This window comes from Pipra filicauda, unplaced genomic scaffold (genome assembly GCF_003945595.2).
Source record: "Pipra filicauda isolate LSUMZ 115617 unplaced genomic scaffold, ASM394559v2 scaffold557_size342763_pilon, whole genome shotgun sequence".
NCBI lineage: Eukaryota > Metazoa > Chordata > Aves > Passeriformes > Pipridae > Pipra > Pipra filicauda.
The window spans coordinates 287,747-313,940 of NW_024104706.1; the positions used below are offsets into that span (position 1 = coordinate 287,747).

The 26,194-nt window shown below is 46.9% G+C and overlaps 2 protein-coding genes across 3 annotated transcripts in view; both read left to right on the forward strand.

The window, feature by feature from the left end:
• The first annotated feature begins 81 nt into the window (after window positions 1-81).
• On the forward strand, window positions 82-11,757 carry EMC1 (ER membrane protein complex subunit 1). Of its 2 annotated transcripts, XM_027733811.2 has the most exons (24): window positions 82-208; window positions 314-438; window positions 679-744; window positions 864-957; window positions 1,543-1,671; window positions 1,806-1,932; window positions 2,285-2,434; window positions 2,743-2,910; window positions 3,244-3,315; window positions 3,756-3,815; window positions 4,056-4,178; window positions 4,391-4,487; window positions 5,143-5,259; window positions 5,597-5,605; window positions 6,068-6,267; window positions 6,514-6,663; window positions 7,011-7,172; window positions 7,444-7,563; window positions 7,784-7,921; window positions 8,366-8,539; window positions 8,692-8,902; window positions 9,406-9,490; window positions 10,017-10,146; window positions 10,494-11,757. In XM_027733811.2, the coding sequence occupies exons 1-24, from the start codon at window positions 96-98 to the stop codon at window positions 10,671-10,673; spliced, it is 3,000 nt and encodes a 999-aa protein (XP_027589612.1). In that variant the 5' UTR covers window positions 82-95; the 3' UTR covers window positions 10,674-11,757. The 2 variants fall into 2 exon arrangements, with proteins under 2 accessions (XP_027589612.1, XP_027589613.1); XM_027733812.2 differs by lacking the exon at window positions 5,597-5,605.
• Window positions 11,758-12,323: 566 nt separating this feature from the next.
• Window positions 12,324-26,194, forward strand: part of LOC113994587 (E3 ubiquitin-protein ligase UBR4-like) — a gene marked incomplete at its 3' end in the record, with an annotated part of 41,937 nt that continues 28,066 nt past the window's right edge. The window contains exons 1-19 of the mRNA XM_027733808.2: window positions 12,324-12,479; window positions 16,114-16,211; window positions 17,081-17,184; window positions 17,840-17,969; window positions 18,077-18,216; window positions 18,556-18,658; window positions 19,203-19,344; window positions 19,500-19,624; window positions 20,277-20,401; window positions 20,626-20,685; window positions 20,811-21,001; window positions 21,257-21,356; window positions 21,463-21,600; window positions 22,086-22,203; window positions 22,622-22,809; window positions 23,365-23,524; window positions 23,648-23,733; window positions 24,938-25,107; window positions 25,778-26,060. Coding sequence (XP_027589609.2) covers window positions 12,349-12,479; window positions 16,114-16,211; window positions 17,081-17,184; window positions 17,840-17,969; window positions 18,077-18,216; window positions 18,556-18,658; window positions 19,203-19,344; window positions 19,500-19,624; window positions 20,277-20,401; window positions 20,626-20,685; window positions 20,811-21,001; window positions 21,257-21,356; window positions 21,463-21,600; window positions 22,086-22,203; window positions 22,622-22,809; window positions 23,365-23,524; window positions 23,648-23,733; window positions 24,938-25,107; window positions 25,778-26,060 — 2,592 coding nt within the window. The remainder of the gene's footprint in view (window positions 12,480-16,113; window positions 16,212-17,080; window positions 17,185-17,839; window positions 17,970-18,076; window positions 18,217-18,555; window positions 18,659-19,202; window positions 19,345-19,499; window positions 19,625-20,276; window positions 20,402-20,625; window positions 20,686-20,810; window positions 21,002-21,256; window positions 21,357-21,462; window positions 21,601-22,085; window positions 22,204-22,621; window positions 22,810-23,364; window positions 23,525-23,647; window positions 23,734-24,937; window positions 25,108-25,777; window positions 26,061-26,194) is intronic.

Consider the following 26,194-nt stretch of genomic DNA (forward strand, 5'->3'; position numbering starts at 1 on the left):
CGCTCCCCAAGGCGCCGCCGCCCTTTCCCCGCGCAGGCGGCGGCGCGGGCGGTCCCGCGGCGCTCCGAGGCCCCCCGGGCGCTGGGGCCGCTGTGATGGCGGCGGGGCCGGGGCCGCTGGCGGGGCTGCTCTTCTTGGGACTGCTCCTGCCGCTCCTCCTGCCTTTGGCCGCCGCCGTCTACGAGGACCAAGTGGGCAAGTTCGACTGGTGAGCGCCGGGGGTCCCGCCGCGCCGCGTCCCCCTTCCCGCGGGCAGGCCCCGCGCCCCTCCTGGCCCGAGTCCCGTGTCAGTGCCGCTCCCTTCCCTCCCTAGGAGGCAGCAGTACGTGGGGAAGCTCAAATTCGCCTCCTTGGAGGCCTCGCAGGGCTCGAAGAAGCTCGTCGTGGCCACCGAGGAGAACGTGGTGGCCGCCCTGAACTCCCGGAGCGGCGAAATCCGTGAGTGCGGCCGATTCGGGGCTGACGGGTCGATCAAATCGTGCTGGGTTTTACTCCTGAAAGGTGAACGCTGCCGACTGTGCCTTGTCAGGCTGGGAAGGGGCAGCCGACGGGTCAGAGCCGACGGGTCAGAGCTGTGGCTTAGGGCAGGCAGACTGTGCTCTGTATGAGCTTAAAAATAATAGGAAGAAATGCCTTTGGGGGGGCTAATCTTGTTCTCGCTGGGCTGTGTCTCCCCAGTGTGGCGCCACGTGGACAAGGGAACCGCGGAAGGGACGATCGATGCGATGCTGATCCATGGGCAGGGTAAGGGGCACGTGCCGGGGCTGGGATTGCTCCGGGACTGTGGGAGCTCAGCCGAGTGTGAGAGCACAGGCTGGAGCTGCACAGCTCGTGGCTTTGTTGCTCCGTGTTTCCCCGGGCAGATGCCGTCAGTGTGTCCAACGGAGGGCGAATCCTGCGCTCCTGGGAGACCAACATCGGGGGACTGAACTGGGAGACGTCCCTGGACACTGGCAGGTAGGATTTCCTGGCTGCACTGGCTTCTCTCCTTGTATTGCTGGGCTGGGAAGGAAGGAAGGGGTTATGGACCTTCTCTGGACTTGCACTGTAGAGGAAGATTAGTTAGAGGTAAAGTTTCAAGAATAAGTTTTGGGTGAATTCTTTATGAATGCCTGACCTTGCACCAGGATCACTGAGGTTGGAAAAGCCCTCCCAGCGCATGGATCCCCCCTGTGCCTGATGCCCACCTTGTCCCCAGCCCAGAGCACTCAGTGCCACGGCCAGTCCTTCCTTGGACACTTCCAGGGGTGGAGACTCCACCACCTCCCTGGGCAGCCCTTTCCAAGGTCTGACCACCATGGAGAAATTCCTCCTGCTGTCTGACCTGGCCCTCCCCTGGCACAGCTTGTTCCCTGAGAGCAGAACCCGAACCCACCCAGCTCCCTCCTTCTGTCAGGGAGTTGCAGAGCCAGAAGATCCCCCCTGAGCCTCCTTTTCTCCAGACTGAGCCCCCCCAGCTCCCTCAGCCGCTTCTGCTGCTCCAGACCCTCCTAGAGGGTAAAATAGGAATTCCCTAATTTCTTGTTGGTTGGCTTTGCTCAGTTTCCAGGCAGCTGCTCTGGTGGGGCTCCAGGATACAGTGAAATATGTGGCAGTGCTGAAGAAGGCGGCCCTGTCTCTGCACTACCTGTCCAACGGGCACCAGAAGTGGGTGGAACACTTGCCAGAAAGGTGGGAACACGTTTGAAGGAGTGGTGGGAGCTCCTGGCAGAGGGAAGGGTGCTGCTTCTGCCTTGTGCTTCTGAAAACCTCTGAAAAGAGCAGCGTGAGAAGGTGATGCTTCATGGTTGCTGCCTCTCTCGCAGTGAAAGCACTCAGTACCAGTTGCTGTATTCCCACGGGACTGGAGTGATCCACGTGCTTGGAATCGTTTCCCAGAGCCACCTGAACATCTTGACATTCAGTGCAGAGGATGGAGAAATTACAAAACAGGTAGTGCTCAACTGTGGATTCAAATACTGGGTTTGGTGTTAACAAATGTGCTTCCAACCCACGGGCTGTGCTGTGGTAGGTAGAGGATTCGATGGTTGTGGTGCAGAGAAACTTTCCTTCCACTGAGGCACTGCCTGCAGGCCAGAACATGGATTTCATGGCTGAATGTCCTGAAAGCCAAACCGAATTAGAGTGGCACCTGTTAGTCAAGGTTATCTCATAAACCTCAGGCTGACAGATAGTGTCTCCCAGTCCTGGGGAAAAATAATTCTGACTTGAATTCTTGGCTGTGTCCATATTGGTGCCTTGAAGATTTGACTGTGCTGACACCTTGATGTCTGTGGTTGTGCAGGTGAGAGTGGCAGCCCCGTGGCTGCAGAGCCTGGAGCACACCTGTGGTGTGGTGGGGGAGGCTGTGCTGGTGTGTGTGGACACGGACACGCACTCGCTCCACGTCTGCTCTCTGGAGACAGAGCATGAGATGAAGCAGATTCCCCTGCAGGTGAGAATTGTATGTTATTCCTTGCCCAGCTGGTTTGGTGCCTCACCCAGCCTGTGAGTGAACTGTGGAATGACTTAAGAGGTTTGGCGGGTCATGATTCATAAATTGAGGGAAGGGTGAGAAAGCTTATGTCTGTCTAATCATTCCTTCTGGATTGATGTCTTCAAAGCTTTGCTCCAATGGGAGCCTCAGCCTCTCTGCTCCTGCTTTGTTAATCCTGACCCAGGGAATCTCTCCATGTGGCTGCATTGCTGCTGAGAGGAGGAAGGTGTTGGTCTCAGTAACATGTGTGCTTGTCTCCCTTGCAGTCCCTGGAGCTGGAGTTTACAGATGACTTCCAGGCCAGGATCTTGGCCACTCAACCCAGTGTCACCAGTGCTTCCCGGACCCAGTTCTTCCTGCAGCTCTCTCCCAGCCACTTCTCCCTGCTGCAGTACAAGCACGGGCTGCTCAGCCACCTCCGGGACTTCCAGCAGGTACCCGGCACAAATGTACCCAGCCAGAGGGCCAACTGCAGCTTAAAATCCTTCAGAACTCTTAGGCCAGCTGGCAGGTTTTGAAAATCTCAGTAACTGGGCATAATATTTCAAAAACCTGTGGCAGATCAACTGTTCCCATGTTTATGAGAAATAGTCTTACTTTTTTTTTTTATTGGGGGAAACAATATAAAATTCAAAATTTGGCTGTGAAAGATTATTTGTTTTTAATTCCACTTTGGCTTTATTTACTTCACAAGCAGTTTTTGGTGGGTTTGGGGGTTTTCTTGGGGTTTTGCTTTTAGTGATTTCCTGCTATTTTTTTCTTTCCAGGCAGCTCTGGTGAGTTTTGCAACCACCGGGGAGAAGACAGTGGCTGCTGTCCTGACATGCAGGAGTGAACTGGTAAACACAGTTCCTGTTCTCTGGAACCAGCACAGCTCTAGGGATGTGCTCTGGGAGTGGGTTCCAAGAGTGTTTCACAGGCTCAGGGATGGGAAGTCCCTTGGGGAAGAGGAGGGTTTGATGAGCTTCGGTGGTAATGCAATTAAGGCTTGATTGTGTCCAGCTCAGGCTGGGTCTGGCTCAGTGGAACGTGGTGTCCTGTTTCAGCATTATGTAAGGTGGGCACGTGACCTTGGAATTAGATTTACTGATCCATAGAGAATTTCAGTTCTTGGGGATATCAAACGTAGGTTAATAAAAGATAGTATATAATAGAGCAGAACTGTTTCCTGCCTGATTTCACAGTCAAACTGAGACTTGTCAGGCACTCAAAAACCTAATTTTTTATAGTCTTACTGGTGTCTGCAGCCATGTTACATCTCTTCTCATTCTCATTTCAGAAACCTGGAAGTGCTGATGGCCTTCATGCTGGAAGTACTCTGGAGGAAGCCTGGAGGCAGGTATGAGGTGCTCTTGTTCCCAGGAGCAGTGGGAGTTCTTGTTAGTCCCTTTTTTTCCTTTGTGTGCAGGAACAGAATGACAAAGGTGTTACACCAGCTTTTTAGAAGCTGCTGTTTTGCAGCTGTTCCTATATAGAACCTAAAAATGTTTTGAAGCCACAGTCCTTGCTGAATGTGGAATCCTGGTGCAGATTTTGGTGTGGTATGTGTGCAACTTCTGATTTCTGCCTGCTGTTCCAGGATTCCTTAACGTGCTCCAACCAAACCTACAATTTAAATCTCTACCTGGTTGAAACTGGACAAAGGCTGTTGGATACCACGATTACCTTTAGCCTGGAGAAAGGAGGTGCCAAACCACAGCAGGTGAGGAGGGAGGGGTTATTTCAGTCCTATGGTTGCTCAGACCTGCAGTGCCCTCCCTTCCCTGATTTGGCAGGATGGGGAGAACCCTTCAGGCAATGGGAAAGAGCATTTTGGGGTTTACACTATCCCCCTGTTGCTCTTGTTTCACCTGAGTTCTCTTTCTCTTAGGTGGTGTGATCATAAACCTGTTTTCCTTGCTCTTCTTTTCCCAGCTATACATCCAAGTTTTCCTGAAGAAGGATGACTCCGTGGGCTATCGAGCCTTGGTGCAAACAGAAGACCACATGCTCATTTTCCTCCAGCAACCAGGTAATTGCACAAACAGCTTCCTCCACCTGTAACAGTGGCCAGAAGAAAATTCCAAGTCCTAAAGGATTCTATTTTATCATTACTTTCCTTGGACACCGGCAAAATTAATATAACTTTTCTGAGTCCCATAGAAGACACAGGAGACTCTTTCACCTGAGCGAAGAGTTCTGCTGTGTTCTTTGTGTAGGCAGAGCCTTTGAGTCTCAGGGGCTTTCTGCAGATTTCAAAACTTTTTGTAGGATGAAAATCTAAGTCCAGGTGTAGAGATTCCTCAAAGTTTTGCAGAAAAGATCGTCATGGCAAAAATATTAATTTGCAGAAAGGGTTAAAAGTCCATATCAGTGACACAAATTTTCTGAGGTTTTAAAGGAATCCAGGAGTTCACACTGTTGAATCTCTTATTTTAAACAGACTTAATGACTCCCTTTTAAAACACCACATTGCTTTTATTGATCCTGTGGTTTTCTTCTCGGAAGTGGCTCCAGTTGCATGAAGTATTTGTCTTTTATGAAATAGTTAATTTAGCTATATTAGATAGGTGTACACTGTTTTGCATTTCGGAAGAAGGGATTTGCATTTGAAGGGTCCACTGGAACATAGTCCTATTCCCAAGTATTAAGTTCATTTTTCCAATATTCTACTAATTTCTTTCCAGGAAAAGTTGTGTGGAGTAGAGAGGAGTCACTAGCAGAGGTGGTAAGCCTGGAGATGGTGGATCTACCTCTGACAGGGGCACAGGCTGAGCTGGAGGGGGAATTTGGAAAAAAAGCAGGTGAGTTTAACAGAAAGGCCTTTGTGAGTTTGTTTTTCTTCCTGAATAAATGTATTTATTTCTGTGTACTCTGAGCTGAGAGATGAATTCAGATCTCTATTGATGGCAATTAAAATGAGCAGAAATAAACCCTTTTCTGTCTAAACTTTTGAAGTCCAATGTCAAATGCAGATGACATGAGTATATTATATTGTTACGTTGAAAAACCAGTCAGCAGCGGTAGGAGGGATTTTGGCCATCTCTCCTAAATGTTTCCTTTGACTCTTTCTGGAAGATTTGTTTCCAATAGCCTTTTTTTTTTGCTTTGTTTTGTCTTTCCTTGCTGTCCTGGATGCAGCCATTCAAGGTAACCCAGCCTGCATGCAGTGTGCTCTGCTCCTGCCTAGTGCTTCCTGGTGCCACTGGTCTCCTCTGCTTGCTCTCCTCAGGGCTGAAACAGAGTTGGTCTGGTGTTTATTTCAAGGAACTAAATATAAACCCTCATCAGGCAGAATGAAGTATTTTACTTATTGAGTGCAGAGGGAGATGCAGACCTTGGAGGTGGGTGGGCACAGCGAGAAAGAATACAAAATACTCTGCATGAAGGTTTGCTTTCAGTTGATACAGACATATTTTGGAATGAGTGTGAAGCAGGCAAAGGTTTGTGAGTGCCAGAGTCTGTCATTAAATGATAACTATAACTGTTATTCCAGAGTGGGAGGCAAATGTTGGTGCATGGCAGCATTTCTTGTACTGGCCGACATCATAATTTCAGTCATGGGGTGGGACATGTTTTCCCTGTTCTTGTCACTGTTGGTGTCATTTGCAGACGGTTTGCTGGGGATGTTTCTGAAGAGACTGTCCTCCCAGCTCATCCTGCTGCAAGCCTGGACTGCTCACCTCTGGAAGATGTTCTACGATGCCAGGAAACCCCGAAGCCAGATTAAAAATGAGATTAACATTGACAATTTGGCCAGGGATGAATTCAACCTCCAGAAAATGATGGTGATGGTCACTGCCTCAGGAAAGGTGAGGAAGTCAGGGGAGGAATCTCTTTCTAGACTGTAGCAAAGAGTCTCAGCTCTGAATTTCCAGCCCTGTTTTTAGCCAGGTTTGGACAGAATGTCATGAGAGGGGTGCACAGGATGTTTTGTGATACCTTTAAAGAGGGACTAAGACTCTTCTTTCTTTGGGATATGACAAAGGAAGATGCAGTGTTTGAATGTGAGAGGTGTGTTTTCCTAAACTTTGGCTTTCCTGTATCTCTGTGATCAGCTCTTTGGCATTGAAAGCAGTTCTGGCACCATCCTGTGGAAGCAATACCTCAGGAATGTGAGACCAGGCTCCTCCTTCAAGCTGATGGTGCAAAGGACAACAGCCCATTTCCCACACCCTCCACAGTGCACTCTGCTTGTGAAGGACAAGGTGAGGCCCCTTCCCTGGCCCTCCCTTGAGCTGGCTTAGTCTGGAAATGTGTCTTTGTAAAGAGCAGGAAAAACCATATTTTTGGGTATAATCTGACTATCACTGATGTGGGTATGGAAGGAGAGAGAGACCTGTAGGGAAGAAGACACACAAGCCTGAAAAACTTGAGTAGTCATAGTTTTTATAAGACACATGTGGGATAGAGAATATTTGTGTCCACACAGAATATTTTCAGGGTGGAGTAGCTGAACCCTGGCTATGAATAGTCCCACACTAGCAAGCAATAGTTAGAAAAACACCTCTTTTTTCTCCCTTAGAAAAGATTTTGCCTTTTATTTGTCTTTTAGGAAACCAAAATGAGCTTTCTGTATGTCTTTAACCCCATCTTTGGGAAGAGAAGCCAAGTAGCTCCCCCTGTTCTGAAACGTCCAATTCTCCAGACTCTGCTTCTGCCAATTATGGATCAAGACTATGCCAAAGTCCTGCTTCTAATTGATGATGAGTACAAGGTAAATGGCTTTGCCTGGATGCAGTTTTCTTCATGTTCTGGTTAATTATCCCCCTCCCTTTTGGAGCAAGATGAAAACAAATGCCATTGGGTCTCATTTCACACAAAACTATGAAGTTATTCTGGTAAGACAGACCTTATCCTGATAAACATGTTTGAAATAATATTTCTAGTTCATTTGCTTTGTTGTTGTTGTTTTGGGGTTTTTTTGTTTGTTTTTTTCTTTCTGTGTCAGTTGGTTTTTAACCTGTGTTTCAATCCTTCTTTTCCAGGTTACAGCTTTCCCGGCCACTAAAAACGTCCTTCGCCAGTTAGAAGAAATAGCCCATTCTATCTATTTTTATCTAGTTGATGCTGAGCAGGGAAAACTTTCTGGATTCAGGCTGAAAAAGGTAGGGAAGACTCATTGCAGTCCAAGTGATGCCACTTTCCCGGATAACGGTAGATTTCTTTGTCTGATTTGTGGAGTTTTGCTTAGACCAGGAACATTCAGCCTCATCATGTGCCGAAGAAACTTTTAAAATGCAAAAGCAGAGAAAGCTGCATCTTGTTGATGGAGGTGGTGCTTTGTTGAGGACAGGATCAAACCTCCTAGCTGCTTTTTCCTTGCAGGACCTGACCACAGAGGAGAGCTGGGAGGTGGTGATCCCCCCGGAGGTGCAGAGGATTGTGGCTGTCAAAGGGAAGAGGTCCAACGAGCACGTGCACTCCCAGGGCCGTGTGATGGGCGACCGCAGCGTCCTCTACAAGGTGCTGTTCCAGCTTTGGGTTGACTTTCTGTGGGTGCATTATCCCATGGGAACATCTCAGTATCATTCCTGGGTGCTACTTTGAGATTAGCTGCCTTGTGGTGCCAGTTTTTCCCATAACCCTCTGCAGAAGATGCAAATTTTGGTGGAGATTTCTACTCTAACACATTTTCATGCAGCAATTAAGTCAGTCAAACATCTGATATTGGAAAAATAACTGCTTGATTTGTTTGGGTGACTTGAGCTAATGAGATAATTTGCTTATGATAAGCTCAGTGCCAGATGAAATGCAGAAACGAGAAGCTCGTGGCACTAAAAGGGGATCTCTTTTCTTTTTTTCTAGTCCCTGAACCCAAACCTGCCCAGTGCCAGATGAAATGCAGGAACGAGGTGTCTGTGGCACTAAAGTGGGGCTGGATCTCCATTGTCTTTTGTTTTTCTGTAGTCCCTGAACCCAAACCTGCTCGCTGTGGTGACAGAGAGCACAGACACACACCACGAGCGCACGTTCATCGGGATCTACCTGATTGATGGGGTCACAGGCAGGATCATCCACTCCTCAGTGCAGAAGAAAGCCAAGGGACCCGTCCACATGGTTCACTCAGAGAACTGGGTGGTGGTAAGAGTTTAGTCTCGTCTAGTTCCTTACATTTGGGAGGTTGGGGCAGTTCCTGAACCCGTATGGTCAAAAAGCCTTCTGCATTCTCTGTGATCTCCTGCTCCTTCTGTATTATTGCTTGCCTCATATTCCTAAACATCTCCTCGTTCCAGTACCAGTACTGGAACACGAAGGCCCGTAGGAATGAGTTCACTGTGCTGGAGCTCTACGAGGGGACAGAGCAGTACAACGCCACAGCCTTCAGCTCCCTGGACCGCCCCATCCTGCCCCAGGTTCTCCAGCAATCCTACATCTTCCCTTCTGCCATCAGTGCCATGGAGGCCACAATCACCGAGCGGGGCATCACCAGCCGCCACTTGCTCAGTAAGTGCCTGCTCTGCGCTTGGTGGGTTTCAAGTAGCACTGAAATCCAAGCAGAATGCAGTTTGCTGCCAAAGAATCAGGCCTGTGGGTTGTCCTGGACTCCTGCAAGTGCAAGGATAAGCACCCAAGAGAGTGTTAATGTTGGAAAATGCTGTCAGAAATGGCCATGGGGTGTCAGAGAAGGGTGCCAGACTCTTTCCAATGGTGCCCAGTGACAGCAGGAGGAGTGATGGCCATAAACTAAAACACGTGAAGTTTCATCTCAACATGAGGAAGAACTTTATGCTGTGGGTGGCAGAGCACTGGAACAGCTGCCCAGGGAGGGTGTGGAGTCTCCCTGTCTGGAGACATTCCAAACCCACCTGAACACGTTCCTGTGTTGCCTGCTCGAGGTGACCCTGCCTTGGCAGTGGGGTTGGACTGGGGGATCTCCAGAGGTCCCTTCCGACACCAACAATTCTGTGATTCTGTGATTTTTAAGATGCTTTTCTTTTAATGCACAGTTGGGCTTCCCTCTGGGGCTATCCTGTCGCTTCCAAAGGCTCTTCTGGATCCTCGGCGCCCAGAGATCCCGACGGAACAGAGCAGGTAAGGAAGGTGTGATAAGCCCTCTTGCTGGGCAGCTGTGAGGAGGGATGGATTTTGAAAAACAGAAGTGTGAAGTGGAACAACCTGTCCTGAATGGAGTCAGGGCAGTTTTTGCATGGAATGAAGGGAGGTTTCTTCAAGTCGATGATTTTAGATGTCTTTTCCAAACGAAATGATTCTGTAGTTCTGTTCCCAGTCTGTGATGATGGGATGTGTTTGTAATGCAGCAGGTCAGTCATTAGTAAATCAGCCTGTTGTCTACAGTCTTAGAAAAGAGCAGTCAGAGTAACTACATTTTTTAGAATTACACTTATTTTTAAAACTTTAGAAGCCTGGAAGGAGGCAGCTGCAGTTTAGCCTGACCCAGCTGATAGGTTTGATTTTCATCCTGCTGCAAAAATGAATCTGCACAGGGAAAAGCTTCCAAATTTGCTGTTTCAGATCAGCTTGAGATAATCAGAGTAGGAAACACTGATGACAGTGTGCTGTTTTATTGGGATGTCATTGGGCTTTAACTGCCTTTCAGGGAGGAGAACTTGATCCCATACTCCCCTGACGTGCAGATCCATGCCGAGAGGTTCATCAACTACAACCAGACCATATCCCGCATGAGGGGGATTTACACAGCCCCCTCCGGCCTCGAGTCCACCTGTCTGGTGAGTGCAGGGTGCAGACCCAGTGCGGATCCGTGGAATTTGGGAGGAAATCCTGATCCACAGGCACGATACCGCAGCCTGTGGCTGGGAGCTCTGTAATTCCAATAACGTGGCTGCTCACAGCTTAAACATTCCTTCTTTTAATCTGGAACACGATTTTTTGGGGCTATTTAAGTGAGTCTTTTTGCTGTATAAGTGCTTTTTTTTTTTGTTTTTGACTGTGCAACTGGGTTTTTTTGCTATTTAAGTGGGGTTTTGGAGCTATTTAGAACTATAACCCCTAGTGAATAATTTTTGACTTTTTATGCTCAAAGCTGTGTCACCAGCTCCTCCTGTCCCCCCTGCAGGTTGTTGTCTATGGCCTGGACATCTTCCAGACCCGCGTGTACCCCTCGAAGCAGTTTGATGTCCTGAAGGATGACTATGACTACGTGTTGATCAGCAGTGTCCTCTTTGGGCTGGTCTTTGCCACCATGATCACCAAGAGACTGGCCCAGGTGAAGCTGCTCAACCGGGCCTGGCGCTGAGGGAAGGTGGGCCTGGAGAAGGCAGCTGGGGTGGGACTGTCTGGGGATCCACTGCTGGGCTCTCTTGGGATCCCAGCTCACCTGATGGATGCAAACATCAATATTCCATCTTGCTGGAAGATATTTGTGAGGAAAAGCTGCTGGTGTAACAAAACACAGCCCACCTGTGTCCTGAGGAGAAATGGAAGAGACATCGTCTGCTCTGACTGAAAAAGAACGTCCCAAACCTCCCATAAAGCCCTAAAATCACATTGCCTCCCTGATGCTGGTGAAGAGAATACTAAGGACACGTGTCCTCTCCATCCCTGGCTCTTCCTCAGCGCCAACTGTGCCCCACATATGGCAGAGGGGAGGGGCGAGGGGTGTTGGCAGCTGTACTTTGAGAGCTGGACTGGAAATGTGTGAGCTCCTGGTGCAAGGAGGAGACCTTGGGTTATTTAAATAAAATGTTTAGAAATTGGGTGGGTGTTGGTGGGAAACAGCCTCATGGAGTCACTGATGCCATTGTAGAGCTGTGGGAGGAATTGGAATGTAAAATCTCTCCATGTTCTTTATTTATTATGATGGTAACGGCAGCTCCTTCCCATGTGTTTTACATTTTCCTGGATTTCTATACAACATGAGATGAAGGTGTTGTGGTCCAGGGTGAGGAACCTCACAGTGCTTCCCTCTGATCACGGCTCAACTCCGTGGGTTTAAAGTGTTATAATCAAGATTGGCAGAGTTGTTCCCCCGTGAGAGGCTGTGTCCCATCTGGCCCCTGTGCAGCTGCAGAGCCTCAGGAAATCCAGGGGCTGCGGAGCAGAGGCTGCCCTTGGGCTGGGAATGCGGTTTTGGGGATACTGAAGTGGGTTTGGGGCCATTTAAGTGGGGGGTTTTGGGCTACTTAAGTGGGTTGGGGAACTATTTAGGTGTTTTTTGTGGGGCTATTTTAGTGGGGTTTGGGTCTATTTAACTGGGGTTTATGGCTATTTAAGTGGGGTTCTTTTTGCCATGTAAGTGGTGTCTTGGGGCCTACTTGGGTGTTTTGGAGGGCTATTTAAGTGGGTTTTTTTGGAGCTATTAAAGTGTTTCTTGGGGTGCATTTGGGTGGTTTTTGAGGCTATTTAGGTTTTTGGAGGGCTATTTAAGTGGGGGGGTTTGTCTATTTTAGTGGGTTTGGGGTTAGTTAAATGTGTTTTTTTGCTATTTACTGAGGGCTTTTTTTCTCTTAAGTCTTTTTTGGGGCTATGTGAGTGGGTTTTGGCTATTGGGGTTTTTTGCCATTTAAGTGGGTTTGGGGGCTATTTAAGTGGGTTTGGGCTATTGGTTTTTTTGGCCATTTGAGTGGGGGTTTTGGGGTAGAGTGGCTTTTAGTTCTTGGGGGGTTTTGCCACTTAAGTGGGTTTGGGCCATTTCGGTGCTTTTCTGGGGGCTATGTGAGCGGTTTTTGGTCCCCTCCAATTCCCCCCGTCCGAGGGAGCCGGCGGGGGGAGTGGCGCGCTCACAGCGCATGCGTTCCCCCCCTCCTCCCGCCTTTCCTCCTCACGGCGCACGCGCCGCGCGCCAAACTTGCTGACTCACGCAGTGCGCACGCGCCCGCGTCGTGGGCCAATGGGGCGGCGCGACGTTGCTCGGTCGCCCCCCGCCGGCAGGGGGCGCTGCCCGGCGCGGCCCCGGCCCAGCGCAGCCCAAGATGGCGGCGGGCGGCGCGGGGGCCGCGGCCGGGCCCGGCTGGGATGTGGCCGTGCGGCCGCTGCTCTCCGCGTCCTACTCGGCTTTCGACATGAAGGAGCTGCCGCAGCTGCTCGCCTCGGTCATCGAGAGGTGAGGGGGGCCACGCGCTCGGGGCTGCCTTCCCCTCAGGGGGGCAGCGCTGGGGGTGCGGGAGCGGCTGAGGCGGGTCCCGCTCGGTACTTGGTGCTCGGTACCCGGCACTCGGTACCCGGTGCTCGGTGTGTGGTACCAGGTGCCGGCAGGGGAAGCGGCGGGGCTGCGGCTGCCCGGGAGGAGCCCCGAGCGCCGTTCCCCGCTCCTCCCGCTGTCCGGAGCTCCCGGCTGTGCCCTCAGGCCCCGTAACGGGCTGGGGGTGCCCGTCCGGCCGCAGCACTGCGGGCAGGCGCCCGCCCAGAGCCTTCGGGACTGGTCTTGTGGCTTTGCCTTTGTCCGGGCGTGTCACGGTCTGTCCGGCGGTGCCGGGGGAGGTGTTGTCTCACCTGGGTCCTGAGGGGACCGGGGGGTGAGCCCCGACTTCCCTCTAAGTCTCTGCCACTGCAATACTTCACATATTTTAAGGAGAAATAAAGCAGAACCAAATCAGGTCTGCCTTTTCTTAACCAGAAGCGTTGGACTCCGAGCATGAGTACCCACTGCAGCCGTTTAATTCAACTTATAGCTTATTTTACGACTTAAAATAGGAGGTGTGAATGCCACAACGCTCCAGTGGCATACTGGAGCGGATAACCCTGGCCACAGTAAGTTGTTGGGAAACGTAAAATAAACACTGCGCTAAGGAAGATGATAAATTAAAGCCTCGTGGTGTTTTTCTTAATAACAAATGGCTGAGTGTGCAGTGGATGCTCCAAATTCAAAGAGTTCAGTGCAAAGAGTTCAGTACCTGTTACACGGAGCAGTGGTTCACCCAGAATGTGCCGATGGAATTTGGGCAGTTTTTTGGCCTATCTTTGTTCTAAGGACCATTTCAGTGTCACTTGTCTGTGCGGAGTTCCACTGTCTGTGTGCCTAAAGCGAAGTGTTTCATCAGAATATCCTGGAGACACTTGAGTGGACCCACTTGAGTTCTGGGAGTGGGCTGTTTCCTCCTTTACTGGGAATGCGGGTTCCATTTCCCACTTGAGAGAACAGTTTGTTGCCTTTAAGCAGCACTGCCTGAGGTTGGAGTTGTGTCTGATGATCCGGCAGGATTTGGGCTCTTGCAGGGTGATACTTTTTATTTCATGCCTTGATATAATTGGCAAATCTCAAAGGTATAAATACAGCTCGTTGGTGTTTAGAGCTGTGCTTTTCTGTGCTGAACAAGAATCTATCTTTAGATTTCTCATCTGAAATATTTTATCTGTTCAGATTATTTTTAGAAGGTGGTTGTTAAGTTCTTGGTGGTGTCAGCCAACCCCAAGGTGACTGGATTTCCCCTTAAATTAACTTGGTGTGATGACAGTGGAATCACTAGTCTTATTGTTTTCAAAATAAATCAATAAACTCCATTTTTAACAACTCTTCTATTTCATTTATAAATTTAACTGTGGTCGGGTTACTGGTATTGCCCTGTGTGGGATGATCCCCCATTTCACGTGACACCCTGTTAGGTACATTCAAGCATTGATAGGATTTGGCCTCTTAATTGGCATAAATGAGGGAGATGCTGACTTGGAAAGGTGCAGCTGAAGTGGAACATGGAGTCTGGGACAGTCACATGAGGCTGGTATTGGGGGAAGGGGTTTCCATAGGGCAGAATTCTTGCACCTGGTGTGGTGCCTTCTCAAGGAGAAGCTGCTTTGTGCCTTCTGCCTTACAGAAAGGGTCTGTTTTGGGCTGTTTGGGATTTGGGAGTGGAGCTGAGAGAGGAGCTGGGATTTGATGCTGACATTATATTGATATCGATAGGCTTCTCGCCCAGCCTGAGAAATGAGCTTCCTTGGGAAGCACAAGTCCTTTAAACAATAAACCACAATATAATAGCTGAAAGTTCTTATTAAGTTTCACTGTATATGCAGAATAACACTCTGGCACATCCCAGATTGATTTATTTTCAAGGATTCATGATTACTTGACAGCTGCCTTCCACTTTGCACTACCATAACACCCACAACTTGTTTGACTAAAACTCAACCCTCTCCTTGCCCAATCCAGGTGACATTCTCTCTCTTGTGCTGGATACTGCACCTTTGTGTTCCTATACCCCGTGGGCATTGTGTGTTGCACACCTTGACCTGTGCAGTAATTGAGGAGCCTGCCAACCTCTCCTGTACTCTGTTATTCCCAAATTGTTCTAATTAGTTCTCTTAAAATACGTCACACGCATCTCCTGCTGCTGATTTGGGGTTGGGCCTGAGAGGTGGGTGAGCAAAATTAGTGTCCGAGAGAGCACAGACTTTTTTGCATGTTCATTGCCCAGCAGAGCGGTTCTGGCAGGAGATGCTCAGGTGAAGCCTGAGGTGTTGAAGCTCAGTCATGTTGTGCTGCTAAATATCTTCAAGTAAAGCCTCTGCGCTTTTCTATTTCAGCTTTTTAGACAGACTAAATAAAATAAAGTCTCAAATCTAGGAAATCAAACTGCAAAGCTCATGAGTATTTCTGTTCATTCTTCTGGAGAAATGATTCCGTTCCAGAGTTTCTTCTGTTTCAGCTGCATCTGCTGTTATGACTGGAAACAATCACTTAGCATAGAAAAAAGGAAGGTGACTGGGCATAAATTGGGCTTTGTTCAGGTCAGCAGGGAATGGTGTTTCCTTTTCCTCCTCCCACCCTGATGAAGCTGCACTGTTGTGTGTCACTGAGTGAAAGGGATATGTGGGTTCATTTTGGTGCTCTGAAGCAGCACTGGTCATTCCCAAAGCTTGAATCATGGTTGGAGTTGGGTACAGCGTGTGGGATATACTGCTGCCCTCTGCTCTCCACCAGCCCTCCAGGAATAACCTCTGTAAGTAAGCCTGAGTTGAATAATCTGTTCTTCCAACTTGCTTGTTCACATCACTGATTGGAAATGTGAAAGAAAGTAATTTATAGGCAGAGATCCACATCCCCTAGTTTTGTCACAGGAAAAGTTAGAGGCAGAAGTAGGTGTGGAGGCAGAGCTGTGTGTGTTCTGTTTCTGTGCAGATGGGGTGTGTTGGGGCCCCACTGCAGCAGCCTTTAACCTGCACAGTGTCACCTCTGTCAGAAATAGCTGATCTCCATGGCCAGTGGGTCTCACAGAAACCTCAGAGACTTGACTTACCTGCCAAAACCCTTCTCTGTCCAGCTCATGGCAGATGCTGCGCTGTTGTGATTATGCAATTGCCTGGTTTGATCCTTCTGATTTGCAGAATTGCACAAACTCCAGTTGCCTCTGTGCCATGACAGAAGGGGAATGCCTGTGCTCCAGGCCTGGCAAATCCTGCCAGCGTTAGCAGAACGCACAGTCCAAACACTCTGGGCAACTGAGTTTAGAATAACTTAAAGGTTAATGAGCCTCTGGCTGGGAGAGAGCCTGACCTGTTGATGCTTTAAAGGAGAAACATTTACAATATTGGAATTATTTCCTTAAATTTCCTATGTGGATAGCTGTGCCGGTGCCGTGATCTGGCTGCTGCTTGTGGGCTCAGTTCTGAGGACATGAGTTGTGTTCTCAGAGCTGTTAATGGTCTTGTCTTACCTCTGTTAATGGATATATTTGGGTGTTGGGTGGTGCTGCTGTTGTGCTGGATCCGATTAACACATCTTTCCTGTTCTCCCATTGCAGTGAATCTGAAATCCTGCACCACGACAAACAATATGAGCCTTTTTACTCCTCCTTCGTTGCACTTTCCACACACTACATTACTACTGTGTGTGGTCTAAGTAAGTGTTCCCCTTCCTTTGCTTCTCTTGCTCTTGTGTTGTGACTGGGATATAGTGAAAGTAAATCAGAATTGTTGTCATTTTTGTATTTGTTTTTTCCCCTCTTGCTGAATCAGACTTGACATTATATACGTATCAGACTTTATCCTGACAAAATGTCAGTTCTGATGAAAAGGGAAGCTTGTTGATGGGAGTGTTTGGCTGCCACGTACTGGACAGCGTTGCCTTTTTGGTTGCTTATTCATTGGCCTGACTTAATTTTTGGTCAAATGAGTTTTTGATTCAGTTTTCAGGATTTTTAGATTATTTTTAAGGAGTTAGAACACTGCCATCCTTGAAAGTATCCAAGGCCAGGTTGGATGGAGCTTGGAGCAACCTGATCTAGTGAAAGGTGTCCCAGCCCATGGCACTGGTTTGGAATGAGATGAGACTTAAGGTCCCTCCAACCCAAACCATTCTAGGATTCTGTAGTTGTGTTGCTGTGTTGGAGTTCATGATCTGAACATTGTGACTCAAAGTATTTTCTGTTATTCTGACTGACAATTTAGCAATTTCAACAAAAAAAGACCGGGCTTTGTGGACTCGTTTCATGTTCTTCAGTGCTTCTGTCAGCATTAAATAATGTTGCTGGGGAAACTGTTTTATATGTCTAAATTTCTCTGTCTGGTAGAAGGCATTATCCTGATTTACTGTCATTTCTTGGATTGCATTGTCATGAGACTGAATTTATATTGAGCCTGTACGTTCAGCATGATGGACTGTGTGTGTGCCCACACTGCAGAGCACCCTTTTCTACTGACAGCATTGGGAACTTATTGCACTGAATTATTTAAAAACTTATTCTAAGTACAAGGATCTGCTTTTTTCAGTACCAAGAAACCAACTGCAGTCGGTGGCAGCTGCTTGTAAAGTCCTCATTGAATTCTCCCTGCTGCGGCTTGAGAACCCAGATGAGGCATGTGCTGTGTCACAGGTGAGCACAGATTTTGACAGTGTGGCCAAGCCTGAGTGTGAAAATGGACTTTGGGCTCTAAATCTGAAATATTTGCTCTAATGTTACATGCGTAAAGCAAAATTATTAATGAAGCTCTTAAAATATTTAAGGTGTACCGTTGATTCTGGCTGAGTCTTCCCTCTGCATTCTTTACTCAGAATCTCAGGTTGCTTACAACCTGAAATAAAGGTGACCTGAAGTCTTGGTTAATTCTGTTGCAGTTTCCTACATTCTGGTTTGGTTTTGTGTAACAACCTGGATCAAAACTATTTGTTGTGTTTTTAAAGGTGATTTCTTTCCTGCTTGTATTCTAATCATCTGGGAAAGCTTATATCTATTTAGAAGAGGAAAGGCATGTGAGAAGGGTTCACATAATCTAGTGTATCGCAGAGAGCTTCTCCAGGTGTTTTCCATAAGAAGCACAGGGCCAGTGTTGGTGACCTGAATTACCTGCAGTCAGTAATCTGTCACGATCTTTGGTGTGAGATCCCAGTGGATTAGAGCTGTTGCAGTGGCCTTGCCAGCTGAAGTTGCATTACTCTTAATCCAGCTGCTTACAGTAAACGATATGGAGGAATAATTGGAATCAAGAGAGTTTAAATTGTACTTTATATCTTTTGTTTTCTTTTTGTAGAAACACCTCATTCTGCTGATAAAGGGACTGTGCACGGGCTGCAGCCGCCTGGACCGGACAGAAATTATCACCTTCACAGCAATGATGAAATCAGCCAAGCTGCCTCAGACTGTCAAAACCCTCTCTGATGGTAGGCAGGAAATACATTTGTGTGTATTTCCCTGCAGCACTGGAGTTAGGCACAGAAAGTCCTGGAGGTTTGCTGTATGACACGGTGGTTTGTTGTTTACCCTGCAGTTGAGGACCAGAAGGAACTGGCCTCCCCGGTGAGCCCAGAGCTGAGACAGAAGGAGGTGCAGATGAACTTCCTCAACCAGTTGACATCAGTCTTTAACCCCAGAGTCTCATCATCACCATCCATCACACAAGAGACACAGGTGAAAAAACCCTAAAGTAGAACCAGAAGAACCTAAAGTCTGAATTTTAACATTAGTAACATAGTGCAGGGAAGGGCAGAGGACTGCAAGTGGTAGTTTAATACAAGTGTAAGGAAAACCTTAAGTATTTAAATCCTGCTTGCATGTCGTTGAGTGGAAAATGGCAATTGGCATTGTGTTGGCAGTAGTAGATTTGTTTCCTCATGGAGGGCAATGTTCAGTGATATCCATGGCTGTTTTGAGTCCTGCTGCTGATCCACCTTGCTCCTGTATAGAGACGTACAGCAATACTGTATATTTTAATGCCTCTGTAATATATTTAGTATGTGCTTGCTTTAGGTGGAAGGAGAGAATGAGGATCAAGCTGCCACGGATCAAACCTCTGCAGCAAAGACCAAAAGCATATTCATTGCTCAGAATGTGGCCAGCCTGCAAGAACTTGGTGAGAATCAGCTTTCTAAGCTTCAGGGTCAAAAAAAGTGCTAGAAAAATGCCTCTCAGTGTTTCACCTCACAGCTCTGAGTGGGAGGAAATTCTCTGGCCTAAAGGATTCATAGTGATTGCCAGGGGAGGTTGTGGCTGGAGTGGAGTTTTCATTGCACTCAGTCAGTATGTTTGTGTTGTGAGGGGTAAATAAGATGGACAATATGAAACAGTTTATGGGATGGGTCATTGAGGAGGTATGGAATAGAATCTCAGGATCGTTAAGGTTGGAAAAGACCTTGGAGATCATCACATCCAACCAACTAGACCTGATGTGCCATCTGGCATGGACACAGAGCTTTGTGACACCCGTTACAAGTAGGGACTGGAAAGTTGACCAACTGGTTTATGTGTTGTAAACTACTCTTTATCCTATTGCCTTATTTCTGATGACATTTTCTCACCACAAAGACTAATTAAGTCAATTATTGCGGACCGTTAGATCTGTCCTGCTTAGAAGCTCTCTGATGAAACAGTAAAATAACACTTGTTATTTTTGGTAGGTGGCTCTGAAAAGCTGCTGCGAGTTTGCCTGAACCTGCCATACTTCCTGAGATACATCAACAGGTTTCAGGATGCTGTGTCAGCCAACTCCTTCTTCATCATGCCAGCCACGGTGGCCGATGCCACCGCTGTGCGCAACGGGTCAGTGCCGTCACTGCTCTCTGGTACCTCCTGGTACATCCCCGCAGGTCTGAGGGGAAGTGACTCTGCTGGTGGGACAGTGTCGCTCACTGTCTGCTCCTCTGAGCTCTCGTGTTCGTCACTTTGCTGAACCTCAACATGTGTCCTTCCTGCAGGTTCCACTCCCTGGTGATAGATGTGACCATGGCACTGGATACTCTTTCTCTGCCTGTGTTGGAGCCCCTGACTCCCACACGTCTCCAAGACGTGACTGTTCTTGCTCTCAGCTGTCTCTATGCAGGTGAGTGGATCTCCTCTGGTTTTTTGGAGCTTTTTGCTCTGCTTTGTGAGGCTCAGCCCACAGGTAACCTTTATTTCTCGTGAATTTGAAAGCTCTGCGGCAAAGCGCGTGACTGGGTTAATATTGAAGTTGTTACAGTGGCCCTGAAATGCTGGTACATTCTGCCACTGTTCTTGTCAGTATCTAAGAAAAAGGCTGAGTGATTTAGCATCTTAAAGGCCTGTGATTTCTGCTCTTTTTGTAACGTTCAGAGCATAATATATTTTTACAATGCTTTTATGGCTTCAACTTAATTGATTGTAGCCCCAAATCAACTTTGTTCTCCAGGAGTGGTTTAAGTACACCAAAATCCCGAGTGTTTAATTGGCATGGAGGAGACTTTAAAGAGATATGGCACTCAAGTATGAAGATAGCCTTAAAAATGATGTTGAATTACATAGTAAACCATTTCCTCTTTTAACTGTTCCCATGTGGTTTTGTAGGATAAAACTTTCCTCTTTTGGGGGTACTGAAGATTTTTTAATCTCAGCTGTGATACTGAGCATTCCCCATTCCGTCAAGTTTACGGACACATTTTAATGTACTAAATAGGAACATTTTGTCCCAAGATTGGCTCTTACTAAGAATTCTCCCTGCACTTGTTTCCCCTGAGGTGTGAGCGTGGCCACCTGCATGGCCATCCTGCACGTGGGCAGCACTCAACAGGTACGAACCGGGTCCACAAGTTCCAAAGAAGAAGATTATGAAAACGATGCTGCTACTATTGTACAGAAATGTGTAAGTAAGGAGAGAGTGTTCATTGTTTTCCATTTCAGCGCATGAAATGTGTAGAATTTGTATTTATTTGGATTGCAACGACTGTTATTTCTAGGCATTAGCCTTGCTGGTAAAGGAATTAAAGAGTGGCTAATTCTAGGGGGCAAAATACACTTGTATTTTGAGTTTTTATTTTTATTATTGCCCAGTGGAGCACCTTACCAATGTTTTGGCTTTATTTGCAGCTTGAAATCTATGAAATGATTGGGCAAGCCATCAGCAATTCACGCCGTGCAGGGGGTGAGGTAAGATTTCCATCTCAGGAAGCTTTTCCCCTATTTTTGTGCTGGTCTGTTTTGGCATTTGGATTGATACTGTTTTGTCTTGGTGCTTTTTTCTCCCCTGTTCCTCCTGACTTTTGGTATGATAGCATTATCAGAACTTCCAGCTGCTCGGGGCTTGGTGTTTGCTGAACAGCCTCTTCCTCATCTTGAACCTCAGCCCCACGGCCTTGGCTGATAAGGGAAAGGAGAAGGATCCACTGGCTGCTCTTCGTGTCAGAGACATTATTGCTCGTACTAAGGAGGGTGTTGGGTCTCCCAAACTAGGACCTGGGAAAGGGTATGTAACACCCCACTGCAGGAATCATTGTCCATGGATATAACCATGCCCAGCAAAGCAACTACTGTGGGGTCTTGCTGGTCTCTCAAAATTTTATTTCACTCCATTTATGGTTCAAATCTTGAGTCTTGGAAAGAAAAGTTATCTTCTTCAGTTTATCAAGGCAGTCAGTTCACTCAATTTAATCTATCTATCTATCTATCTATTTATTTATTTACCCCCTGAAATTGTGCTGTGTCCTTTGTGTTTCTGTAGGCACCAAGGGTTTGGTGTGCTGTCGGTGGTGCTGGCAAATCATGCCATCAGATTGCTGTCATCGCTCTTCCAAGATCTGCAAGTGGAGGCATTGCACAAGGTATGCAGGGACCTTTGCGTGTTCTCGTGAAGCATTTTGCCCTCTGCACTCAAACACACTTGTCAATTCTCTTGTTTTCAATTCAATTTTAAATTCTCTGCTCCAGGGCTGGGAGAGTGATGGTCCCCCAGCAGTGCTGGATATCATGGCTCAAAGCACGTCCATCCAGAGGATTCAGCGGCTCATAGACTCTGTGCCACTCACTAATCTGCTGCTGACTTTGCTCTCCACTTCCTACAGAAAGGTAGGAACTGGCACACAGAGAACTTCTGGATCTGAACCACCCCTAAGCATGGAAAGTTCTCACTTTTCAAACTGTGACTGTGCTGAGAGGAATGTAGAATTCTTTCAGAAGTCGTCAGCTGGGGCCTCTGTCTTCCCTCTTTTCAGAGATGTGTATTTGACAAACTCATTCTAATGAAAATGAACTTTTTCTGTAAGTTCAGTGGTATTTGTGAGTTTAATGGGAAGATGAAAAGCCTGTGTTCAAAACCGATGCTTTTAGGTTAGAGCTGTTGACTTCAAGTGTTGCTTACAAACTTGACATAGATTGTTTGTTTCCAACCATCCTGTGTAATTTGAAATAAAACTTAAGTGGAAGAAGCCTTCAAAAACTGTCCATAAATTAGTTGAGAAAGATTAGCTAGAAGAAAATTAAAAGGCATGAGGAAGTTACTCTTATTTTCAAATTCTTACCTTTCATAATCCTGAAATGTGCTGTTCTCTAAGGCCTGTGTCCTGCAGCGCCAGAGGAAGGGCTCCATGAGCAGCGACGCGAGTGCCTCCACTGACTCCAACACCTACTATGAGGATGATTTCAGCAGCACTGAGGAGGACAGCAGCCAAGGTAACAGAGTTTGCAGCAATCAGGATTTTACACTGCCTTTCAGATTTAGGGGGAACCTGGCTACTGGGCTGTTGCCTGCTCAGATTGAAATGACGTGTGAGGCTGAAAAAACCCAACAGTTTGTAAGGTCTGTGTGGCAGAAGTAGTGCTGACTGGAGTCTGTTGTGTAAACTGAAACCTGAGTGGCTGGGATTTGACATTATTTGCTCAAGAGGAGTGGAAGTAATTTCTTGTTGTAAATTCCTGCTGAAGCTCTGTAGAAGTGCTTCGCTGTGTGATTTGGAAGGCAGAAATGAAGATAGCAGATGTCTTAACTCTGCTCACTGAAATTCCATTTTAGGCCTTTTTCAGGCTGAGTAGTTTTATAAGGTATTTGCTTATAATAATATGGTTTTGTTTTTCCTATCTCATGTGTTAGATGATGACAGTGAACCCATCCTTGGGCAATGGTTTGAAGAGACAATCTCTCCAAGTAAAGAGAAGGTGGCCCCACCACCACCCCCTCCACCACCTCCTTTGGAGAGCTCACCAAGGGTGAAAAGCCCCAACAAACAGAGTGGTGGAGAGAATGGGAACATTCTGGCCAGTCGCAAGGATCCAGAACTGGTACGGGGAGGTGTTGGGGCTCAGTGAAATCACTGCTGGGCTGTAGCATTGTCTACCTGTCAGTGAGTAGCTACACAGCAACATGATAAATGTCATAAGTGCATTGCTGATGGAGAATCACAAGTGTCTTGACTTTGAGGAAAGATGTTTTCTGTAGTCTCCTGTCAAGTGGAATGTCACAGGATTTGTTGCTGCCAGGGAAGCAGAGACTGCAGATAGTATCTATTTGGGTTACAGAGGGAGAGGGAAAATGGGGGCAGAACTATGAGCGAAACGACTTGCTAATAGAATGCTTTTAGCTCTAACTCTGTTGGGTAAAGACAAAAATAAATACTGCAGGGGAGAAGTTGGAGCCCTTCTACCTTCTGAGAGAGTTCTAGAATCAGTCCTGGTACAGTCCACAGTCCAGTGAGCTGGATTGCCATGAGTTCACCTGTCCTCCACTTCTGGGGGGTAATTAAGGGACTTGATTTATTTTGCTGGTGGTTTGGTTTTTATTTAATGTTGTCTCTCTGCTTTTTTTGCTTCTATAGTGTGTTTCTCTTTTCTTTGCAGTTTTTGAGCCTAGCTTCAAACATTTTGAACTTTATCACTTCTTCAATGCTGAACTCCAGGAATAACTTCATTCGCAACTACCTGAGTGTATCTCTGTCGGAGCAGCACATGGCAACACTGGCCAGCATCATCAAGGAGGTGGACAAGGATGGGCTTAAGGGTAAGTGAATAGAACTCCGATAGAGCTGGAGGATTTAGAAGTGTGTGTTTTCTTAGTTTCATGTCAAAATTTTAAATGTAGGAGAGCAAAGGTAGTAAAGGGCACTCGATCCCTGTCTTACAGGCACGTCAGATGAGGAGTTTGCTGCTGCGCTCTATCACTTCAACCATTCCCTGGTGACCTCAGATCTTCAGTCCCCTGCCCTGCAGGTAATCTGGGATTGAATGTGTAAATAAAATGAAGAAGTGATGGTGTCTGTTAAGGTCCCTATGTGGATTCTCCACACCTAGAGTAGTATCTTGGTGATTACATTTGGCTCTGAGGCTAATTTGCAAACAGAGGCTGGAATATTTTGAATCCAGTGATTTGAATGACCTTTGCAGTCATCCAGTACAAAACATCCTGTACAGTGTAAACTTAACATCTAGAGTTCAAACTAATCTACTGAACTTTGAAGGTGATGAAAGCTGAGAAGGAAATGAGTCTGTGTTTTCGAAAGTTGCCTCTATCCATGAGTTTATCAAGAGACATTCCTGCAGATTTGCTTTGCTGTCAGGACTGATGCCAAAAAGCCTTGGAATTCTCTCAGGAGAGAATCAAATTAATCCTTTTGCTTCCATGGATGGAACTCGTCAACCCTGTAAGGCAATCCATCTAAGAGAAGGTCACTCTAAACAAACCTACGTCCAGAGGACCTCGCTGCCACTGTCCAAGCTCGCTCGGCCCCGGCAGATGAACCTCAGGATTAAAGGGTGGGCTCAGTTCAGCACACACTGTGTCTCACCTAAGAAATCCACTGCGCAGGCTCGAAGGGTTAATGACCTTTCCCAAATCTTCGCTCGCAAAGACTGGCCATACAAACTAACTTCGTAGCCTTTAGGTTTCTTTGCTGGGTGATGGGCTGACCTGACTTAACCCTGTAAGGATAGGTTACAAACCTGCTTACCCATCACTGAATTAAATCCCTATACTTTGCTGACTGTTTTCTACTGTATTTAAAACACTCTGTTGTTTGAGTTTTTTTAAAGCAGTTGGACTTTTCAGCAATCTGCCTTTTTCCTGTATTTAAAAAGAAACAAGTATTGCTGTAATCAGTCAAAGGGGTCTTCTTCCAAATTCATAGACGCTGAACATAATCTCTCTGGCTGTGATATTGCAGTAAATGAGTAGAGCTCATTAATGCCTTTTTTTTTCTGTATTGGTGTTGAGACTTTGTTGTGTTTTAGGTGGCAGAGGGACAGCGTTAAGTGTCCCTCAGTAGCTATTTGAGATAGGAGAGTTATTGCTGTGGGAGCCCTTATGAGCTGAGAGCCCTGCTGATTATTATCATCTCTATGTTCAGATCATACTTTTAATTAATTAAACCATCAGACAGGACTTGGTCCTTTCCAATGAGCCCCTGTTTTGTTCCAGAACACACTTCTTCAGCAGCTGGGAGTTGCCCCTTTTTCTGAAGGTCCGTGGCCTCTCTACATCCACCCTCAAAGTTTGTCGGTGCTCTCGCGACTTCTCTTGATTTGGCAGCATAAAGCCACTGCCCAGGGAGATCCTGATGTTCCAGAATGCCTTAAAGTCTGGGAAAGGTGAGATAGTTTTATGTGAAGCTGAAAATCAATAATCTCTTAACCTCTCTCATTTCCCATCAAGTGAAAGCTCTCTGGGCCCGGCGTAACAAGTGCGCGTGTGTTCTCTGAGCTGTGATCTGTGTGATGCTTGGAGGAGCAGAGGATCATTCTGCCATGTTGCTGGAGTCCTTCATCCAGAACGTAGGAAATGAGACCTAAAATCAGGAATTAAGTGGGAGGAGGCTGAATTACAGCAATGCTGATTTTAAAAAGGGAAGGAGAATGTCTTTATTTCAGCAGATTTCTAGTAGGTTCTGTTAGGATGGTGCCAGGATTGTTCCTCTCTGCCGTTACCTGGATGTGAAAGTCTCTGATAGGGTTTAGCTTTCTTAAAGCTCTAGTAGCCAGCCTTTCCCATGGGAACAGGTTTGAATTCTTCTTTCTCCCTTTGAATGATTGTTCTAATTTTCCATGAAATGATTTTGCTGCTAATTTAATTTGTAGGTTTTAGTGTTTGTGTAATCTCATTCCAATAGGCAATGTAGTGAACAGTTAGTGAAATTACCAGTATTTAAGCAGAAAAATGCAATTATGAAAATGTTTCTCTAACCTCTAGTTAAAGAGATTTTAAATAGAGATTTAAGCAGGGGGAAAAGTAAACTTTATAAATTTCCTCTTCTGTTGCCAGGTTTGTGGGCACCCTGAAGCAAAATGCCTTGCAGGGGACTGTCCCCAGTGACACAGAAGATCTGAATGTGGAACATCTCCAGCTGCTGCTGCTTATTTTCCACAATTTCTCAGAGAGGGGCCGCAGGTCCATCATGATGCTCTGTATCCAGACAATTGTGGAGTTGACAGCAAACATGGAGACCCAGCAGTGTTCTGTGCCACTCATCGTGGCACGGCTGCTCTTGGTGTTTGACTACCTGCTCCATCAGTATTCCAAAGCTCCCATGTACCTGTTTGAACAGGTTAGGCTTTGACATCATGTTCTGGATATTTAATTGGTCACCCAGCAGAAATGTGTAACGGGCAATCATTTGGTGTGTTCTGGTCTCTTCATGACCTTTGTGAGTAAATCAGTTTTGATGTTATTACCAGCCTT

Excerpts from the sequence above, each read along its gene's own strand:
- EMC1 (XM_027733811.2), top strand. The coding sequence starts at position 96 with ATGGCGGCGGGGCCGGGGCCGCTGGCGGGGCTGCTCTTCTTGGGACTG. Across the intron at positions 1,933-2,284 it reads ATGGAGAAATTACAAAACAG|GTGAGAGTGGCAGCCCCGTG; the intron begins GTAGTGCTCAAC and ends GTGGTTGTGCAG. Across the intron at positions 3,316-3,755 it reads TGACATGCAGGAGTGAACTG|AAACCTGGAAGTGCTGATGG; the intron begins GTAAACACAGTT and ends TTCTCATTTCAG.